At 62.7% G+C, this 15,506-nt stretch overlaps 1 protein-coding gene across 2 annotated transcripts in view; it reads right to left on the reverse strand.

Moving 5' to 3' along the window:
• Positions 1–15,506, reverse strand: part of SHANK2 (SH3 and multiple ankyrin repeat domains 2) — a 303,870-nt gene that overhangs the window by 235,278 nt on the left and 53,086 nt on the right. For both annotated transcript variants that reach the window (XM_036220412.1, XM_036220411.1), the window contains 2 exons: positions 12,936–13,052; positions 5,369–5,446 (listed from right to left, as the gene is read on the reverse strand). In XM_036220412.1, coding sequence (XP_036076305.1) covers positions 5,369–5,446; positions 12,936–13,052 — 195 coding nt within the window. The remainder of the gene's footprint in view (positions 1–5,368; positions 5,447–12,935; positions 13,053–15,506) is intronic.

Consider the following 15,506-nt stretch of genomic DNA (forward strand, 5'->3'; position numbering starts at 1 on the left):
CGCGCGGGAAGGCCCCGGCCCGCGCCGACCGGCCCGCGGGGGCGGGTCACGGAGCAGGCCGGCTGTTTCACGCGAAGCCTGAACCGATGAAACACGTGCGCCCAAAGGTGCACCGTGCCGTGTGGACCCCAAGCAGGGTAAAGCGGGGTGGACTCCATCCGCCTGTGCGCCGGAATGCCGGGAGCCACGGACAAAGGGAAAGTTTCTGCGGCGGCCACAGCGGACGAGTGAATGAGCCTCGTCCACAATCATGCCGACAGAATTCTTTTCGAAAGAAACGAGACGAGTCAGAGGACGAGAAAATGCTGATAGAGAATAATGGCCAATCTAGAATCCGTACCTAACAAACAGATCCTCCGAACAACGAGGCTGCAGAGCTAATCGTTTTCAGGAAAAAAAAAAAAAAAAATCACAGCGGAGTCTGTGCTCAGCTTGAAATCTAAGAGCGTTTTCTCCTAGCAAAAAAAAAGTGAGCCCTCCAAACACACACACACACACACGCGCGCGCGCACACACACGCACACACACACGAAACTCAGGGAGGAACGAAAAGCAAATAAAAATAAACGAGCAAGAGATGAAGAGGATCAAAACGCACGGGAGGTAAAGTTCTGACAACGTCACCACAGACAGAGAGGAGAAAGCTGACTTGGTGGCAAAAATGGACACGATACAGTGAGTTTTTCTTAGCGCTAGGACAAATTTTTTGGAGAGAGACACCTGTAACCTACGGTGGGTGAAAGTCACAACGCCTATTAACTCATTATCGGCCACAACATAGAAGCCTGAAGCCCAAAACAGGCGAAGCCAGCGGGCGACCTTCTTACCGAGGAGCCAACGGGGGCCAAACGGTGGTAAGAACCATCGGCTGTCGGGGGGCAGGGGGGGAGAAGTCTGCGCTGCGTGGCAGGAGGGGCCGCGTAGAGGTGAGGGTCCCTGCGTCCTGGGACGGGGGCTGTGGGGACGGCAGCGGAGGACATGACAGGTGGGGGTGCGGCTTCCATACACACGCCTGCGCCCCGGGCTCCTGCATCATTCAGTTAAATCCTGGCAAGCTTAACTTGGTGGCCCCTCACCCCTGCCGGCCTCTCAGAAGGCGGACACAGTGTCACTGCCCGGTGACCATTCACTGAGGGCCGCAAGACACGGCGGTGAGCCCTGCGTCTGCCCGCAGGGGACAGGAGACACGGGGCTGGCTGGTTCCCCAGATGACGGCGTCATCACAGGGAAGGGGTGGCAGGTCTCGGGTGCTGTCGTGAAATGTCACTTTCCGAATACACTAGGGTCGGTGCCCTCCCAGCCCTGCTCTGGGACGGGGGTGGGGGCGAGACCCCTGACCTCGCGTCTGAAGCTTCCTACCCATGGGGCGGCTTCAGCAGCGTCCAGGCCAGAAACATGTGGGCAGACGTCCACACGGATGGCTCGTGGCTCTAAGAGGCCACCTTTCCTCGCCGGAGGGCGTGGCCTGCGTACGCCGGACCTCGCTCTCTTCCATGTTCTTTCTTTCCTCCCCAGTTTGAGCCTTTGCGTGTGACCGCCACGTGCCAGGCCACTGTCCCCTCGGCAAAATGGCACCGGTAACAAGCTGGTGCGTACGGCTCACGTCTCAACAAAAACTCACCTGTTAGAGGTCATGGACAGCGCGGTCCAGGGTTTGTGTTCTCCGGCCGGCGCCCCCCCGGGAGTTCCGCCAGACCCCCAGCCCCGCCACCGGCTCTGAGGAGGACAACCTCTGGCAGGGGGCTCTGATGTTACCCTCAGCCTCCTCCCTCCAACTGGGAACGCACAAAGCCGGCCACGCTGTGACGGCGGGCGACGCGGGAAGGTGCGTGGGGGTTCTCCGCAGGCCTCTATTTATATCTGCGTGAATCAGCCGCCTGCAGCTGTCCCCGTGCGTTTAAGAAAGCAACGGGTAAAATGCGTGCCCCGCTCCCCCGGGGACTCGACTGAGCGAAGACCTCGGAGGCGTCGCGGCTCCTGGCCCTGGGCGCGGGAGCGCGTGCGCCTTGTGGGAGGCCGCCCGGCGGAGGGGGGAAAACCCTTTCGACGCCCGTGGGGGCGGCGCCTGGCGGCTGGGGTGACACCGGGAACTCTTCCCCGAGCGGCTTAGTAAACACGCGGCATGGTCGCAGAAGCGTCCCTCGTCCCGTGCGCTTCCTGCCGCCGACACCGAGCGGGAGTCTGGAGATCAGCCGGGCGGAGAGCGGACATGGAGCGCCCGGCGGAAGGACACCTGGGCGCGTGGCTCCCGCGCCAGAGGCTCACGCCCGCGTCGGGGCTTATCGCGAGCCCGGCAGCGTGACCAGCGGGGCGGGGAGCCGGGCCTCGCAGGCGGCCCGCTGCACGTGACAGGGACACGCCCCCCGCCCGCTCTGCGGCGCGGCCGCTTTGTCTCCAAAGTCGCTGCGAACACCGACTTAGGGGACGGTGAGCGCTGTTCCCCGGGAAGACCGGGGTTGGCCTCCTGCGAGCGCCCGGTCGCACTGTCACCCACCGACAGCTACGCGGCCTGGCCTCGCAGGAAGACGCCTTCCTCAGCACTTCGCGTTGGTTCATCGACAGTGAACGTGCAGCCAACAGCGCTGTGGCCCAGGCCGGGGCGAACCGTCTCCAGCACGCACGTCCCCACGGGGCACGTCACGGCCTCCCCCGTGACCCATGGTCCCCCTTCTGCCACCCGGTGGGTTCCTCGCCGCTGCTGGAGGCAGAGAGGTGACCGCCGGTGAGCAGCGTCTGCCGCACCGCGGGGTGGCCGAGGACGCCAGGCAGGCTCAGCTCACACGCTGCTTAAGGCATCTCAATATGTTAGCTCCTTTGTTTAAAAAAAACAAGGGTCCCTGGTAAGAAACAGATTCGGGAGAAACACATGGAGACAGGAGAGTCTTTGTATCTATTTTATAAACAGTAATCCTTCCTTCCCGGAGTGTTGGGTGAACGAGCCTCCCTCGAGCCTGACTCTGAATCCCAGTTAGTCAGTCACGAGGATGCTGACGGAGCTCACGGTTCAAGTCTGCGTTTACGCCGTCCCTCGGGCCGTGTGCCCTGGGTCACTTCCCGGCCTGGGGTGACCGGTGGGAAGGTGTGGGCTTGTCCGGTAGGACGGACGGATTCGGGCTGAGGCGGGAGTGACGGGGCCAAGAAGGGAGGAGGCCCAAGGGAGAGGACCGATGGCCGGCCACCTCGGGAAGTGACGAGCCCCCCATCTCTGAAGGGGTTCAGGCAGCGGAGGACACGATCTCGTGACTGTGGTAACGGCCACTAAGACCCGGGCGGCGTCCAGGTGGCCTCTGAGACCCTGCAACACCACGCAGCGCGCGGCCGAGACGCAGGTGAGCGGGGGGCCGACCCCGCGTGCCCTGTTCCCAGATCCTCAGTCCACAGTCCCACCAGAGGGACCGTGGCCCTGTCCCCTTCTGCCCTTGCATGCCAAAGACGCGTAGAGGGAAAGGCCTGTCCGTCTGCAGGGCGCACGGTGAGGCCACAGGCCTGCGACTGCAGGCCGGCCTGCAGGAAGCCTGATCCCACGAAGGTGGCCAGGCCTGGGCCCGGGGCTCGTGCGGAGGCTGAAGGGGGAGGCAGAGTGGGGCTGCCGAGGCACCTCGTCGGTCACCCCGCAGGCCGCGTCACCCCGCAGGGCCGCGTGCCCGAGGGCCCGGCCATGTCACCCCGCAGGGCCGCGTGCCCGGGAGGCCGGAGTGGGAGAGAAGCTGGCGGATGACCCAGGAGACACTCAGGTCTGGACTGTGGTGGCAGCAGTTGGAACAGGGGGAGGTCGGGGCAGGATGGGTCTCCAAGGGGAGAGGACAGTGACAGGACCAGGGGTGACTGCTCTAGCCCCAAACGTACGACGGGGTGGGAGGACCCTTCGCGATGCCCTGCCTGGCGCTGGGCACTGCTGGAGGCTTTGGGGACACACTGTGCTCGTGTGCGCCCCTCGTCCGCCTGCCCGAGGCCTCTGGGTCTCAACGAGTCTGGCTGCCTGGTCCCCCGGGGCAACGGAGCATCTCGGCCTCAGTGTCCCACGACCGCACAGGTCCGGGTCTGGGTCCAGGGAGGTGTTTCTAGGGCGTGGGCCCCTCTGCCCACCCCTGCCCCCCGCCCCCCAGAACCGTGTACCCTGCCCGGCTACTCTCTCCCCTGTCAGGCCCCGATCCGCTCTGCGTCAAACACCCACGAGCTGCGGGACTCGGGCCGGCAGCCCGGGCCCCGGGCGGCGAGGGGCTGAGCAAGCTTCTCATCGTGGGGCCCGGGCTCAGGCTGAACTGCTTCACCCTCAAGACATCGAGCCCACACGTAAGACATCATCAGGATGTATAAAATAATAAACTGCACCAATTAAGAGAGTCTAAAAAGAGGGTCAGTTAAACACCCGTGGAAGCCGGTTCAAACACTCCCTTCGGCTCAGTGAGATGTGACAGGCACTCCCAAACGCGGGTCGCGGCGTGTGACGGGTCCGCGCGGAGAACCCAGCCGTGTTCGGGCACCAGGACGCAGCTCTGCATCGTGCGGCACTGCGCTGACATTGTGCTGCCACGCAAACCCTCCGGTCGGCTGCGTCGGACGCACGCGAGCCCCACGCCGGGCAGCGGGACACGACTCGGGCCCCGGAGCTGAGGACACGGGCGGACACGCGCTGACACGCGCTGACACGGAGAAGCCTGGAAACGTCCCGCTCGGGGAAAGAAGCCGGACACGAAACCCACACGGCCCGTGGTCCCGTCTGCACACACGCCCGGATCGGGCAAATCCGAGAGACGAGGCCAGCGAGCGGCCTTCGGGGGGGGGCGGGGGGGGCAGGGAGTGGCTGCTCGGTGCATGGGGTTGTGGGGTTGTTGGGCAGGGGGCTCCGTGGCCCTGAACTGCACGGCGGTGACGCCGGCTGCTCGTCAACATACCTACGGCTGCTGAGCTGTGTGCTCTGCAGGGCCGAAAATGGTAAATTAGGACCATGGGCCGTGTGTCCACCCTGGGACCCCACGGCCGGTGGCTCGCCCTGCACTCCAGGACAGCAGAGCCAGCCTGGGCGCCCAATGGGTAACAAGCCACGGCCCTACCCCGCCCCCATGAGAGTCTTACGAGGCTCTCCCTGTTGAAAGGAGCCTCAGTTCCCAGCAGCTGCAGGAGGAAGGCGCCCCCGGCCCTGACCGCCCCACCCAAGGAGCCGCTGCCTCCTCACGCCCTTCGGCCTCACAGGACAGGGGCCACTGTGAACGGGGCCGGGACATGCCAGCGGCTCCGGCGCTCGGAGACGGAGGTTCGGGGCTGCGGCCTCTGAACGCGGACGACGTGTCCAGCAGCACCAGCGCCCGGAGCACGGGGCACACGCCTCCCCGGCCCCTGCACGCCAGCGGCTCACGGCCCTCTGTACCTGAAACGGCGTCTGGCTGTTGTAGTTCTTCAGCTCCTTGTCCCCGCCTCGAAACAGCAGCACCCGGGCGCAGCTGTCCTGCACGGTGGAGAGAAGACGGGGGTCAGCGGGTGGCATGCCGGGCACCGACCTTCTCCCGGGGGCCGTCCGGAGGCTCCGGCTCACGGGCGTGCACAGGGGCCACAGGCAAAGTCGGAAGGGAGGGCGTCTTCCCTTCGCCGGTGGTGGGGGGCCGGGATCAGGGTGACCGCCTGGGGTGACTGCCTGGGTCCCCGCGATGCTACTGGCGGAAGCTCAGCCCTAAACACTCTGAACGGCGACCTGGCCCCACGCCGAACACGTCCACTTCTAAAGCTCATCTCCCATGTCACACGCACATGCAAAATACATCGTGAGTGAGACACCGTTAAGCAAAACCCAAAGAGAAAGGAGGGAGAACAGGGAGACGGCGTAAATGCTCTCACATGAGGAGAGAGAGAGAGAGAGGGAGCGGAAATGCATTCTAGAACATTCTTCATGCGGGAAGCCATAGGAAAAATGAAGGTGGATCGATAACAACTGACAAGAAATACACCCAAGAACTTTTAAGTAGAGAACGCAAGTCTCAAAACAATAACATAGTTTAATTTCGCTTCTGGTTTACTGCAGAAAAGTGAAGACCACGTCTGGAAGGGGGGGGTACCTTAACGAGTTTGCTTTCCCACACAAAAAGAAAAAAAAGTTAGGGAGCAAAAAGGAGGGATCCTTCCATCTTAGTATTCTCTATACTTATATTTTCGAATGTTCTCCAAAGGCAGGCAACATTCATCTCCTGTGGATTCCTGTCCACTTACTGAGCACCTACCTGCCCGTGGGGCCGACAGAGAACTCCCCGCCAGCCCTTTTGAAACCCCCACTGAAGAGACGGCGACAAGCTCTTACGGTGAAGTGACAGGCGGCAGCAGGTGCGTGCAGGAGCAATGACTGCAAGGACACTTTGCCTCTGAAAGGCAGCTGGGGTGTGTGGAATAGGGAAATAACGTTTCTCCAGGAGCGTTTCAATGACCAAGCGCCCGCTGGTGTCTGTGCCTCGCGGCTGCCACTGGCCAGGCGCCGGCGCCTCCCCCACAGGACCCCGTGCCCATGGCCCCCAGTGCGAGTCGCGGCCAGAGCCCCACACTGGGCCCATCTCGGCCTTCCCACCTTTACGTAGAGTGGACGTGGCGGGCACGGCCCCCCGGGGTAGACGCTCGGTGAGGAGCCACTCGGGGTTTCCCACGCGGAAAAGTGCTTAGAGCGACAGGCTCATGTCCCCACTCCAGACCAGAAGGGGACCTTCTGAGGGAGGCGAGGCCGAGGCAGGTGCCCACTGCACAAGTCACGGACCTGGGAGGACAGCGGATTTAAGACAACGCGGACGAGAGGGTGCCCGGGGCTGGGGTGCCAGAGACGGACATGCCGTAACACTGACTGTGCGTGAAGAGACCAGAAAGCCTCCGATTGTGCAGTTTAGACTCAAACCCACGGAACTGTGCGGGGTGTGAATTACACCTGCCTCGGCAAAGGCGGGGGACGGGGACAGAGACAGAGGAACAGAGAGCGGGCCACGCTGGCAGGTCCACGGCTATGACCCCAGCCCAAGAGCCCTGCTGGGGCCGCCCGGATCCCCTGTCCTGGTCAGGGGTCCCCAGGGACTGCCACCTCACGACGACGGCGCTAAGAAGAGGGCCGCCCGTGAGCGGAGCAGACGGAAGCCGAGCACACAGACCTCTGCTGTCTGAGCTGCAGTCGGGGCGGGGGGTCGAGTCCCTGAGACAGACTGACTGGCACCACACTCCCCGCTGTCGGGAGCTGGGCCTCAGCGGCCCCTCAGGCTGACTCGGGTCACCGAGTGTAAAATCCCCTGGGTGCTTTGCAGTGCACGCAGTGAGGCCGGGTCTGAGGCCGGGACGGAGGCCGCCCTCCATAAACCGCGGGCACCCCGGGGCCGCTGTCGGCCCTGCCCGCTCTCCCCGAGGGCCGCGTTCCCGGGGTGCTTCGAGGACCTAGACACGGAACTGTGCCTGGCAAATGCCTCGTTCACATTCGGGGTACCATGACACACAGGGTTTGTTTTCTGAAAGAGGGACCCGGCCTTCGTTCACGTGGTGACCGAGGCCTGGAAACCCAGTCTGACCGTCACACGCCTAGGACAGAGGCAGGTGACGGTCCCCTCTGGGCCTTGTCGTTGTGTGAGACTCTTGAACTGTAGCCCACAGGCCAGATCCCACCCAGCCGGTTGTGTAAATAAAGTTTTATTAGGACCCTGGCCCCTGAGCGTCCCATCCTGCCCCAGCCCCCCACCTCGGCCCCTGCGCCTCAGCTCCCAGAGGCCACCCCAGCGTCTTCCGCCTTCCTTTGAATTACGCCTACTTGGGTCCTGTTACTTATAACCCAAAATAAATGAATCGAATCAGCCAAAACAACAGCACCATGCTCAAGGAGGAAAAGTCTGTGGTGAGGAGAGGAGGCGGTATTTGCGAGGACTCAGGCAGAGGGGACGTGGGGCTCGAGGGCGGGCGGGACTTCGGCAGGCCACCTCTGGGGCGTGCAGGGGCGCAGGTGGGAGAGGAGAGGGCGAGGCCCCTGGGGCGGCCAGCAGCACGTCCCCGCCAGGGACTCAGGGGGCACGACTTCTGCCCCGGGGGTCTCGTCCCGAACCACATTTTCACTGGACCCTAAGCGTGCCCTGGCCTGGAGAAGGGGGTGAGTGGGCGGCCAGGAAGGACCACCCAGCTGGCCACCGCCAGCCGGCTGGGGCCAGCCAGGCCAGCCAGAAGACACAAAAGCCCTGCGGGGCGGGCCCCAGACCCAACTGCAATTCCTGATAAAAGCTCCCAATCGCCAGGGGAGCACGTTCGCTGAGAATTCCCTTCATTAAGTACATTTATTTCCTCTAAAGGCACAAATAAATCCTCACCAGGCACTGCAATTCACAGGTGAAGCCCAGACAGGATCCCAGGAAAATCTTTCATTCACCCACAAAGGAATTGCTCTGAGTCAATATTAGCCAACCCCCGAGACGCACGATCCATCACGCTAATGTTTGCCAGAGTTCCCCGTGAGTTCGTGTTCCAGAGGGCGGTTTCGAAATTAAAGGGCCAGCGGTTCACCCGGCGCAATGAACATCAGACCCCGTGCGCATGTGCGTGGGGTGCGTGTATATGTGTGCACGTGTGCATCTGTTTGTTGTGCACACACGTCCATGTGGGGCTATGTGAACGCCTGTGTTTGAGTTTCGTGCGCACGCATTTGTGCAGTTCACACGTGTCTGCGTGTGTGGCTGTGTACGTCTGTGTGTTTGCGAGCTGCGTGTGTTTGTGCAGCTCACACATGTGTTTGCGTGTGGGTGTTGCGTGTGTTTTTTCAGCAAACGGAGCTGCGTGTCCCTGACTCGCCCCCACAGCTTCCCTGCTGGGGTCGCAGGAGGCCCATTTCACAGATGAGGAAGCGGAGTCCCAGAAAGGGTTAAGTGAAAAACTGCGGCTTCGGAAAGGGGGCCTCCCGGGCCCCTCCGCAGAGCGCCTCCCGCAACACGCCGAGCCGCGTCTGCGTCCTTTTAAGTAAGCCAAGCGGGCATGGGGGTAAGAGCGATACTCGTTCGTGGGGCTTTTTTTTGAGTATCAAAGCACAGGGATATCATTTCATCGCCAATTATCATCTTGGAGTGACTTCTGGGAAACAGTTACCTTATCAGAAGTGCCCTCCTCCGGTCCCCGGGCCGGGCCAGGCACACCGTCCCTCTGGGCCGCCAGCCCCCGCAGCTGCCCAGGCCCCGCCGTTCGTGTTTTATACGTGAAGACACAGAGTCAGAACGCGTATCCATTCCTGCGTGCATCGGCCGAGCCAGGTACCGCCCTCGCCCCTGGAGACACAGAGTGCCACGCGAACGATGAAAGAGGGTCACGTGACGGAGAGTGAGGGCCGCTGGTCAAGGCAGGCCTCCCTGGGAGGTGACCTCGGCCACCAGAAATGAGCCCCGCAACACGGGGACTGTCCCCCCGCAGAGGGGCGAGTGCGACGGCCCCGGGTCGGGGCTGCGGGGAGCCTGGGCCACGTGGGCGGGAGACGAGCTGGGGGGCGGGGCAAGGCCCTCTGGGTTCACGCGAAGGGGCGTTCCGTTGCAGGGGATCAAACCGATCTGCCGTTCGGCGGGAAGCGGGTCAGAGGAACGACAACCGGAAGCAGGGGGACGGCTGGGCAGCGAGTGCCACCACCCGGCGGACGGTGCCCGTGGCCTGGGCCAGGGTGGCAGCGGTGGGCGGGACAGAGGGAGACGACGGGACGTGGGGTCGAGGGGGTCGTGAGGGACAGGAGGGTGGCCCAGGTGCCAGTCCGCAGCCACGGGAGAGCCCCCTCTGCACCATGGCGGGAGGGAGCCACAAGCGGCCCCACGGGGGGCCGCAGCGAGGGGCTACAGGGCTGTGTCCCCAAAACCTGGGAGAGAAACAGAGGGCGGGTCAGAGCCAAGCTTCCCACTCGCTCCTGAGCCCCTCTGGGCCTCGGCCTCCTGACGCGTGCGGGAAATGACCAGCGACCGTGGCCACCGAAGGCCTGCTGCGAGCTCCCAGGGGAAAGGCCGTGGGAACGCCCTCCGTGAGCCTCGACGCTCAGGGGACGCCCCCCCTGGTGGCCGGTGGACGCAGCCGCTGAGCTGACGAGCACTCGTGGAAACCGCGAAGGGCACGGGACACAAACGGGACAACACCCAGCTCCTCTCACCTGGTCCGGAAAGGCAGGGCTTATTTTTCATCATCCAGACAGACTGGCCCGGCCCCGGAACATTTGCTCGAACCCCCTCCCTTCCTTCATCACCCAGGGCATAATAGCAAACGCCAGCATCTGTCCCTCGGGGGCCCCTGGAGAGCCAGCAGGCAGTCGGGGGAGACGGCAGATTAGGCACAATTTGCTGCCTACAATCAGAGCCCTAATTAGTTGATTTCATGAGAGAAGGAGAGAGAGATTCTGATCACAGTGTGTTTTATTAGAAGTGTGCAGATGGGGCCTGCTTAAAACTGACGAAACACACACATCAATCCATAAACCTGATGCTTGTAGATTTAATAAAGAGAGGCCTGGTGAGGCCCATTAGCAGCAGCAGCATCACCATCAGCAGCATCACCGCCAACATCACCAGCACCATCACCGTCGTCATCATGACGACCATCACCACCAGCATCATCACCATCACCACCGCCGTCAGCACCATCACCACCGCCGCCAGCACCACCACCATTTACTCAGCATCCGCTGTGCGCCAGGCCCGCCCTGTGTGTAACTTCGTAAGCCTCGTAACTTCGGTGCAATTACCCCCACGTGACAGACAAGGTGGTCCAGAACCCCAGGGAAGGGGCGAGCTGCCCGAGGCGGCACCGCGAGGGGACGGCCTACACCACACGGAACCCAGACGGCCGCACCTGCTGCATGGCGGCTCCACGGTGAGGCTCCTCCCTGATTCCCTGAATCCTGTCCTGACTCAAGGGCACCGGGCCCGCACCTGCGGGACAGTGTGCTCCCCAGAGTGCCCTGTTCGATGCCCCCTTCTGCTTAACACCGCTGAGTGGTCGCCTGCCTGCGCCGAGCCTGGCCTGATGCAGCCACGAGCATCGCACGTGTGTAGAAAAGAGGCCTCGGGCATGGCGAGGCGCTCTGTACGCTGGTGACACAGGGAGGACAGGGCTCGGGGCTGCGTGTGATGTGTGGGGTGCGCTAGACAAAGGCTGGGGACCTCCATCCCTCAGGACAGTCACCCCGAGTGCCCGGAGGACGAGGCTCTCCGAATGGACCGGCTTCCCTCACTGCGCCAGTGACGCACCCCAACAGCTCGGGCAGGGCCTGAGCGAGGGGACCAATGACCACAGCAGCAGCCCCGGGAGGGGCACGAGCGACTCACAGGCTGGCTCTCAGAACACTCGCCCAGTTCCTGGCTGGGCAGGTGTCAAGGGGCGGAGGCCCCCCAAGGCCAGCACCTGTGACCCTCCTCCACAGTGGCCCCTGGGAGGTCGTACAGGGCAGGAGTCAAACCAGGTGATGCCACCGAAGGGTCTTGCACCTGTGCTGTAGAGGAGAGTCAGCGGGCTGGAGCCCCGATGACCCCCAGACCCTGGGGAGGGGACAGCTCTTACACACATGCAGAGCCCTCAACCCCGGCACACTGGGAGCGGCTCGGCCCTGGGGCAGGGAGTCTGTCCAAGACTTAAGCCTGGAGACGGGGCACACGCGGCCTCCATGCCCAGGCTAAATCAGCCCACTGCCTGTTTTGCAAATAAAGTTTTACTGGCACACAGGTGAACACACAATACTCATCTATGTACTGTCTGCTCTCCCTGCAACAGCCAAGGGGGCCGGCCACGATGAAGTCTCTGTGGCCCTTCACTGAAAGCGTTCGCGGACCCTCCTGCTAACCTAAGGCACGTGGGGGAGGGCTTCTCCTGGTGCCAGGGAAGGTCACTGGTGCAACCCAGCCCCATTCATGACTCAGAACTCAGCCTACCAAAGTGTTTTAACCTCTTCGAATAAAAAGCCACCAACACTTTCCAGGAACATCTTGTCCACAATTATTTCAAGTGACAAGAAACATGTTTATTCTGGGTTTTTTTCCTCATGATAAAATAGGCTTGAAATCTACTGGGGAAAATTAAGGGATGTCTTCCCTCTCTGAGGCAGTAATTAGGAAGCGTGCGTTGGCACCAATGTTTGCCTGGCCGCGGCCAGACCTCGCGACGTGCTTTCCTGGGGCCGCCGGGCCAGCCAGCACCCACGCCGCACGCACCCCGCACTGACGCGCCTCCGTGAGGGGAGCCGCAGCCCCGCAGACACTTCGCAAAGACCAGCTGCGACGCTGCCTCAACCCCGCCGGGCTGAGCTGCCGTCCCGTGCCAGGCACGCGCGAGACCCGGCAGGATGGCGGCTTATGCACCTGGGGTGGGGGCCCAGTGGAGGGGCCCCCAGCGGGGAGGGCGCGGTCACGGCCTGGTCTTGGGGCGTTTGTCTGGCCATCTTGCAAAGAGCTGCACGTGAAGAACACGGCTCTCGCCACGGGCTCGTGCAAGGCAGGCCTGACGGGGCGGGAGACCTGAACTGCGCCCCGAAGGGCGTGCAGGGGTTTTCCGGGGCAAAGAATCTGGAGGGTTTGATGGCTGGAAGCAAAGTGGGACTCCAGAGTGGCTGGGGGCGCCGGGGCCTGGGGGTGGGGCGAGGAAAGGGCTGGGTTTGGGCGAAGACTGGAGATCTCACCCAGAAAGACGGAATCCTTGCTTTGGACCAGGAAGATGATGCCGACGGCAGAGATGGAGGATGAGCAGAATGTGTACCAGCTCGGGGCGCCCACCGGACACGCTGACCTCTGACCTCCCCTCTGCTCCTCCCCACCCCCACTTGCCACCCTCCAGACCCGAGTTGCTCGAAATCAGGGGAAGAGAGGAACACACGGCAGGAGGCAGAGGGCACCTTCGCCGGTGACGCCCGGGCACCGCCAGGACCTCGGGGGCTGGGAAACGCCTCCGCCCGCGGGCTGGGGTGTGGCCCGGGGCACGTGCGCGGCACCCACCTGGTTGTAGAGGGCGCAGATGTGCAGGGCGGTGTTCCCTGAGGCATTCTGGGCCCCCATGTCCGCCCCGTAGAACAGCAGGTGCTCCAGGTGCTGCACGTGTCCGTACCTGCAGGCCTGAGACAGGGCCGCGCGGTGAGCGGGGGCCGCACGGGCCAGAGACGCGTGTGTGCTTCTCACGCGCCCCGTGGCCGGCCCGCAAAATGCCAGCCAGAACGCCCCGCCCCTGGCCGGGCTCATCCAGGCCGCTGTGCCCAGTCCCGGGGCACAGGAGACCCCCGCCCGTCCTTGTCTGGGCAAGGGGCAGCCCCAGCGCTTAAAAATGTAACCGTCAGGTGTGACCAACCCCAGTGTCACCCGCCCAGCAGGGCCGACCCCAGCATCACCCGCCCAGTGTGAGTGACCCCTCTCTGAGCCCTTCTAGGGTTGACATGTGCAATTTATGAACCTGGGGGACTCTGGGGACCAACAGATCTGGACCCATTTTCCAGAACTTTCGCTCTGAGCCTACGTTTCTGTGTGAATGGACACCCGACTCCTTGCAGGGTTCTTGTCAGACTCAGGTGGGCTCAGTGCCAGGCCAGCCCCTCTCCGCCCCGGCTCACGGGGGACAAGGAGGCCCTGATGGTGACCGGGAGCTTCGGTCCAGCTCCGGCAGAGGGGCCAGCGCACGCTGCTCGGTGCTGGGGCAGCACCTGGCCCCCGACCAGCCCACGGCCCCATCCGCCCGCACTTCCTGGGCTCCTCAGGAGAGGCCGGCGGCAGGCGGAACTGTCCCCACACGTCCCAGTAACAGTCTGGACGAGGAGACATCAAAGGCCAGGAATGGGGGTCCCGACCCAACGCTTCCCACACAGACAGCGGCGAGAGCCCTGGCGGGCAGGAAATGGCCACGCAGGGGCTGGCCGTGCAGGCAGCAGGGCCGGGCTGCACGGTGGCCGGTGCGGGAGCTGGCTCGTCTCGCGTTTCTGATAACCGAGACAGACCAAGGAAAGTTCACCTTTCCACGGTCCACGAGAAAGGGCTACATCTCACCAATTCATAGTGAGGACGGATCACGCAGAAGATATTGCAACTGTTAATTGGGTTAATTAAAAAAAAACACCTGAGAAACATCCACTTATAGTTGCTGCACCTCCTGTAAAATTATCTCATTAAGTTACGAAGCAGATTGTCACCGGAGAGGATATCGCTTGTCCCTGCCCAGCCCCCCATTCCCTCTGTGACAACTGCTCCTGCTTTTTCCTAACCCCACTCAGAGATCTAGGGGGGCCTACCACACCCCGCTCCTGCCGCAGGCACCAGACATGAGCCTGAGCAATCAGCACGTTCCACCTTCTGGCCACAGGCATGGTCTGGGGGTGCCCATGGGACCCCCAAAAGCCCATGAAGACCTGAGGCTGGAAGGTTTGTCAGAACAACTAAGAAAGCTAAGTTCTCTTTTTCTTCCCAGATGTCCAGCGGGAAAAGCCACAGAAGCCCAGGGCTGCTGGGTCCCTGTAGAAGGAGGGACACGTTGGAGCAAAAGGAAGGTAGAGGAGGTGGGGGGGTAGGGGGGAAGAGGGAGGGAGGGAGAGAGAGGGGGAGAGAGAGGGAGAGAGGGAGAGAGGCGCGCGCACACACACACACAGCCGAGAGGACCTTGCTCGAGTCCTTCCAAGCGACAACCATGCCTGGACCTTTCAGGACATAAAGACCAGACAACCTTCTTCATTTTCCCCTTAAACTAGTCTGAGTTGGGATTTGTGTTCCTAAAGTCAAGGCGCCCTGGCTGGTCCCCTGTCCCCAGAGGGCGGCTGGGAGGGCAGGCTTGGTTACAGCTCTGTAGCCATGAAGAAGGAAACCGCACGGCCATCGAGACACCGACCGGGCCCCCAGCTCTTTCTTCCCCTCCCCCGCTACCCGTCTACACGTATGAGCGGCTACTTCACGCCAGTGGGACGGTGCCACCCCCACCGGGGGCCGCAGGGGGATCAATGCTGAGGGGTGACGTGGAGTGGCGAGCCGAGCAGATCCTGGATGCCTCCCCTCCCGCTCGAGGCCGAGGCAGGAGACGCAGCACAGGAGCCGGAGGTGCTCGGGGAATGATGGCGACGTGGCCGACGGGCACAGGAGCCTCCCCCAAGGGGCTCTGCACTGTTCCCGCCACTCTTCTGTGAGTTCGAAATGAAAATAAACAGACAGTTTCTGTTTAGAACCAGAAACCAGCACTGGCTTGACAGACACCTGCCCTCCCCCGAGACGAGCTCTGGGATCCCCCTTTCTTTTCAAAGGGTGGTGCGGTTTCTGGGCCTCGGGAGGCAGCTGAATGGGGTGGCGGAGGTCAGAGTGAGCGCACTGTAAGGCAAAAGAGTGCCCCTTACACTGCCACGTCCTGACTCTTCCTGAGATGCCTTCTGGAAAGCGCACGTGGATGGGGCTGCCTGCCAATCTCAGGGGCACGCGCATCAGGACACGGCTCCCCCGAGACCTGGGGCTCACCCCAGCTGTGAAGAGCATCCACCCCACCACCGGCCAGGAGCACAACGTGGTGAGAGTTAGGGAAAGGGAGCCCCTTCCCTCAAGCACTCT

The sequence above is a fragment of the Rousettus aegyptiacus genome, unplaced genomic scaffold, assembly GCF_014176215.1.
Source record: "Rousettus aegyptiacus isolate mRouAeg1 unplaced genomic scaffold, mRouAeg1.p scaffold_m13_p_5, whole genome shotgun sequence".
Lineage (NCBI taxonomy): Eukaryota > Metazoa > Chordata > Mammalia > Chiroptera > Pteropodidae > Rousettus > Rousettus aegyptiacus.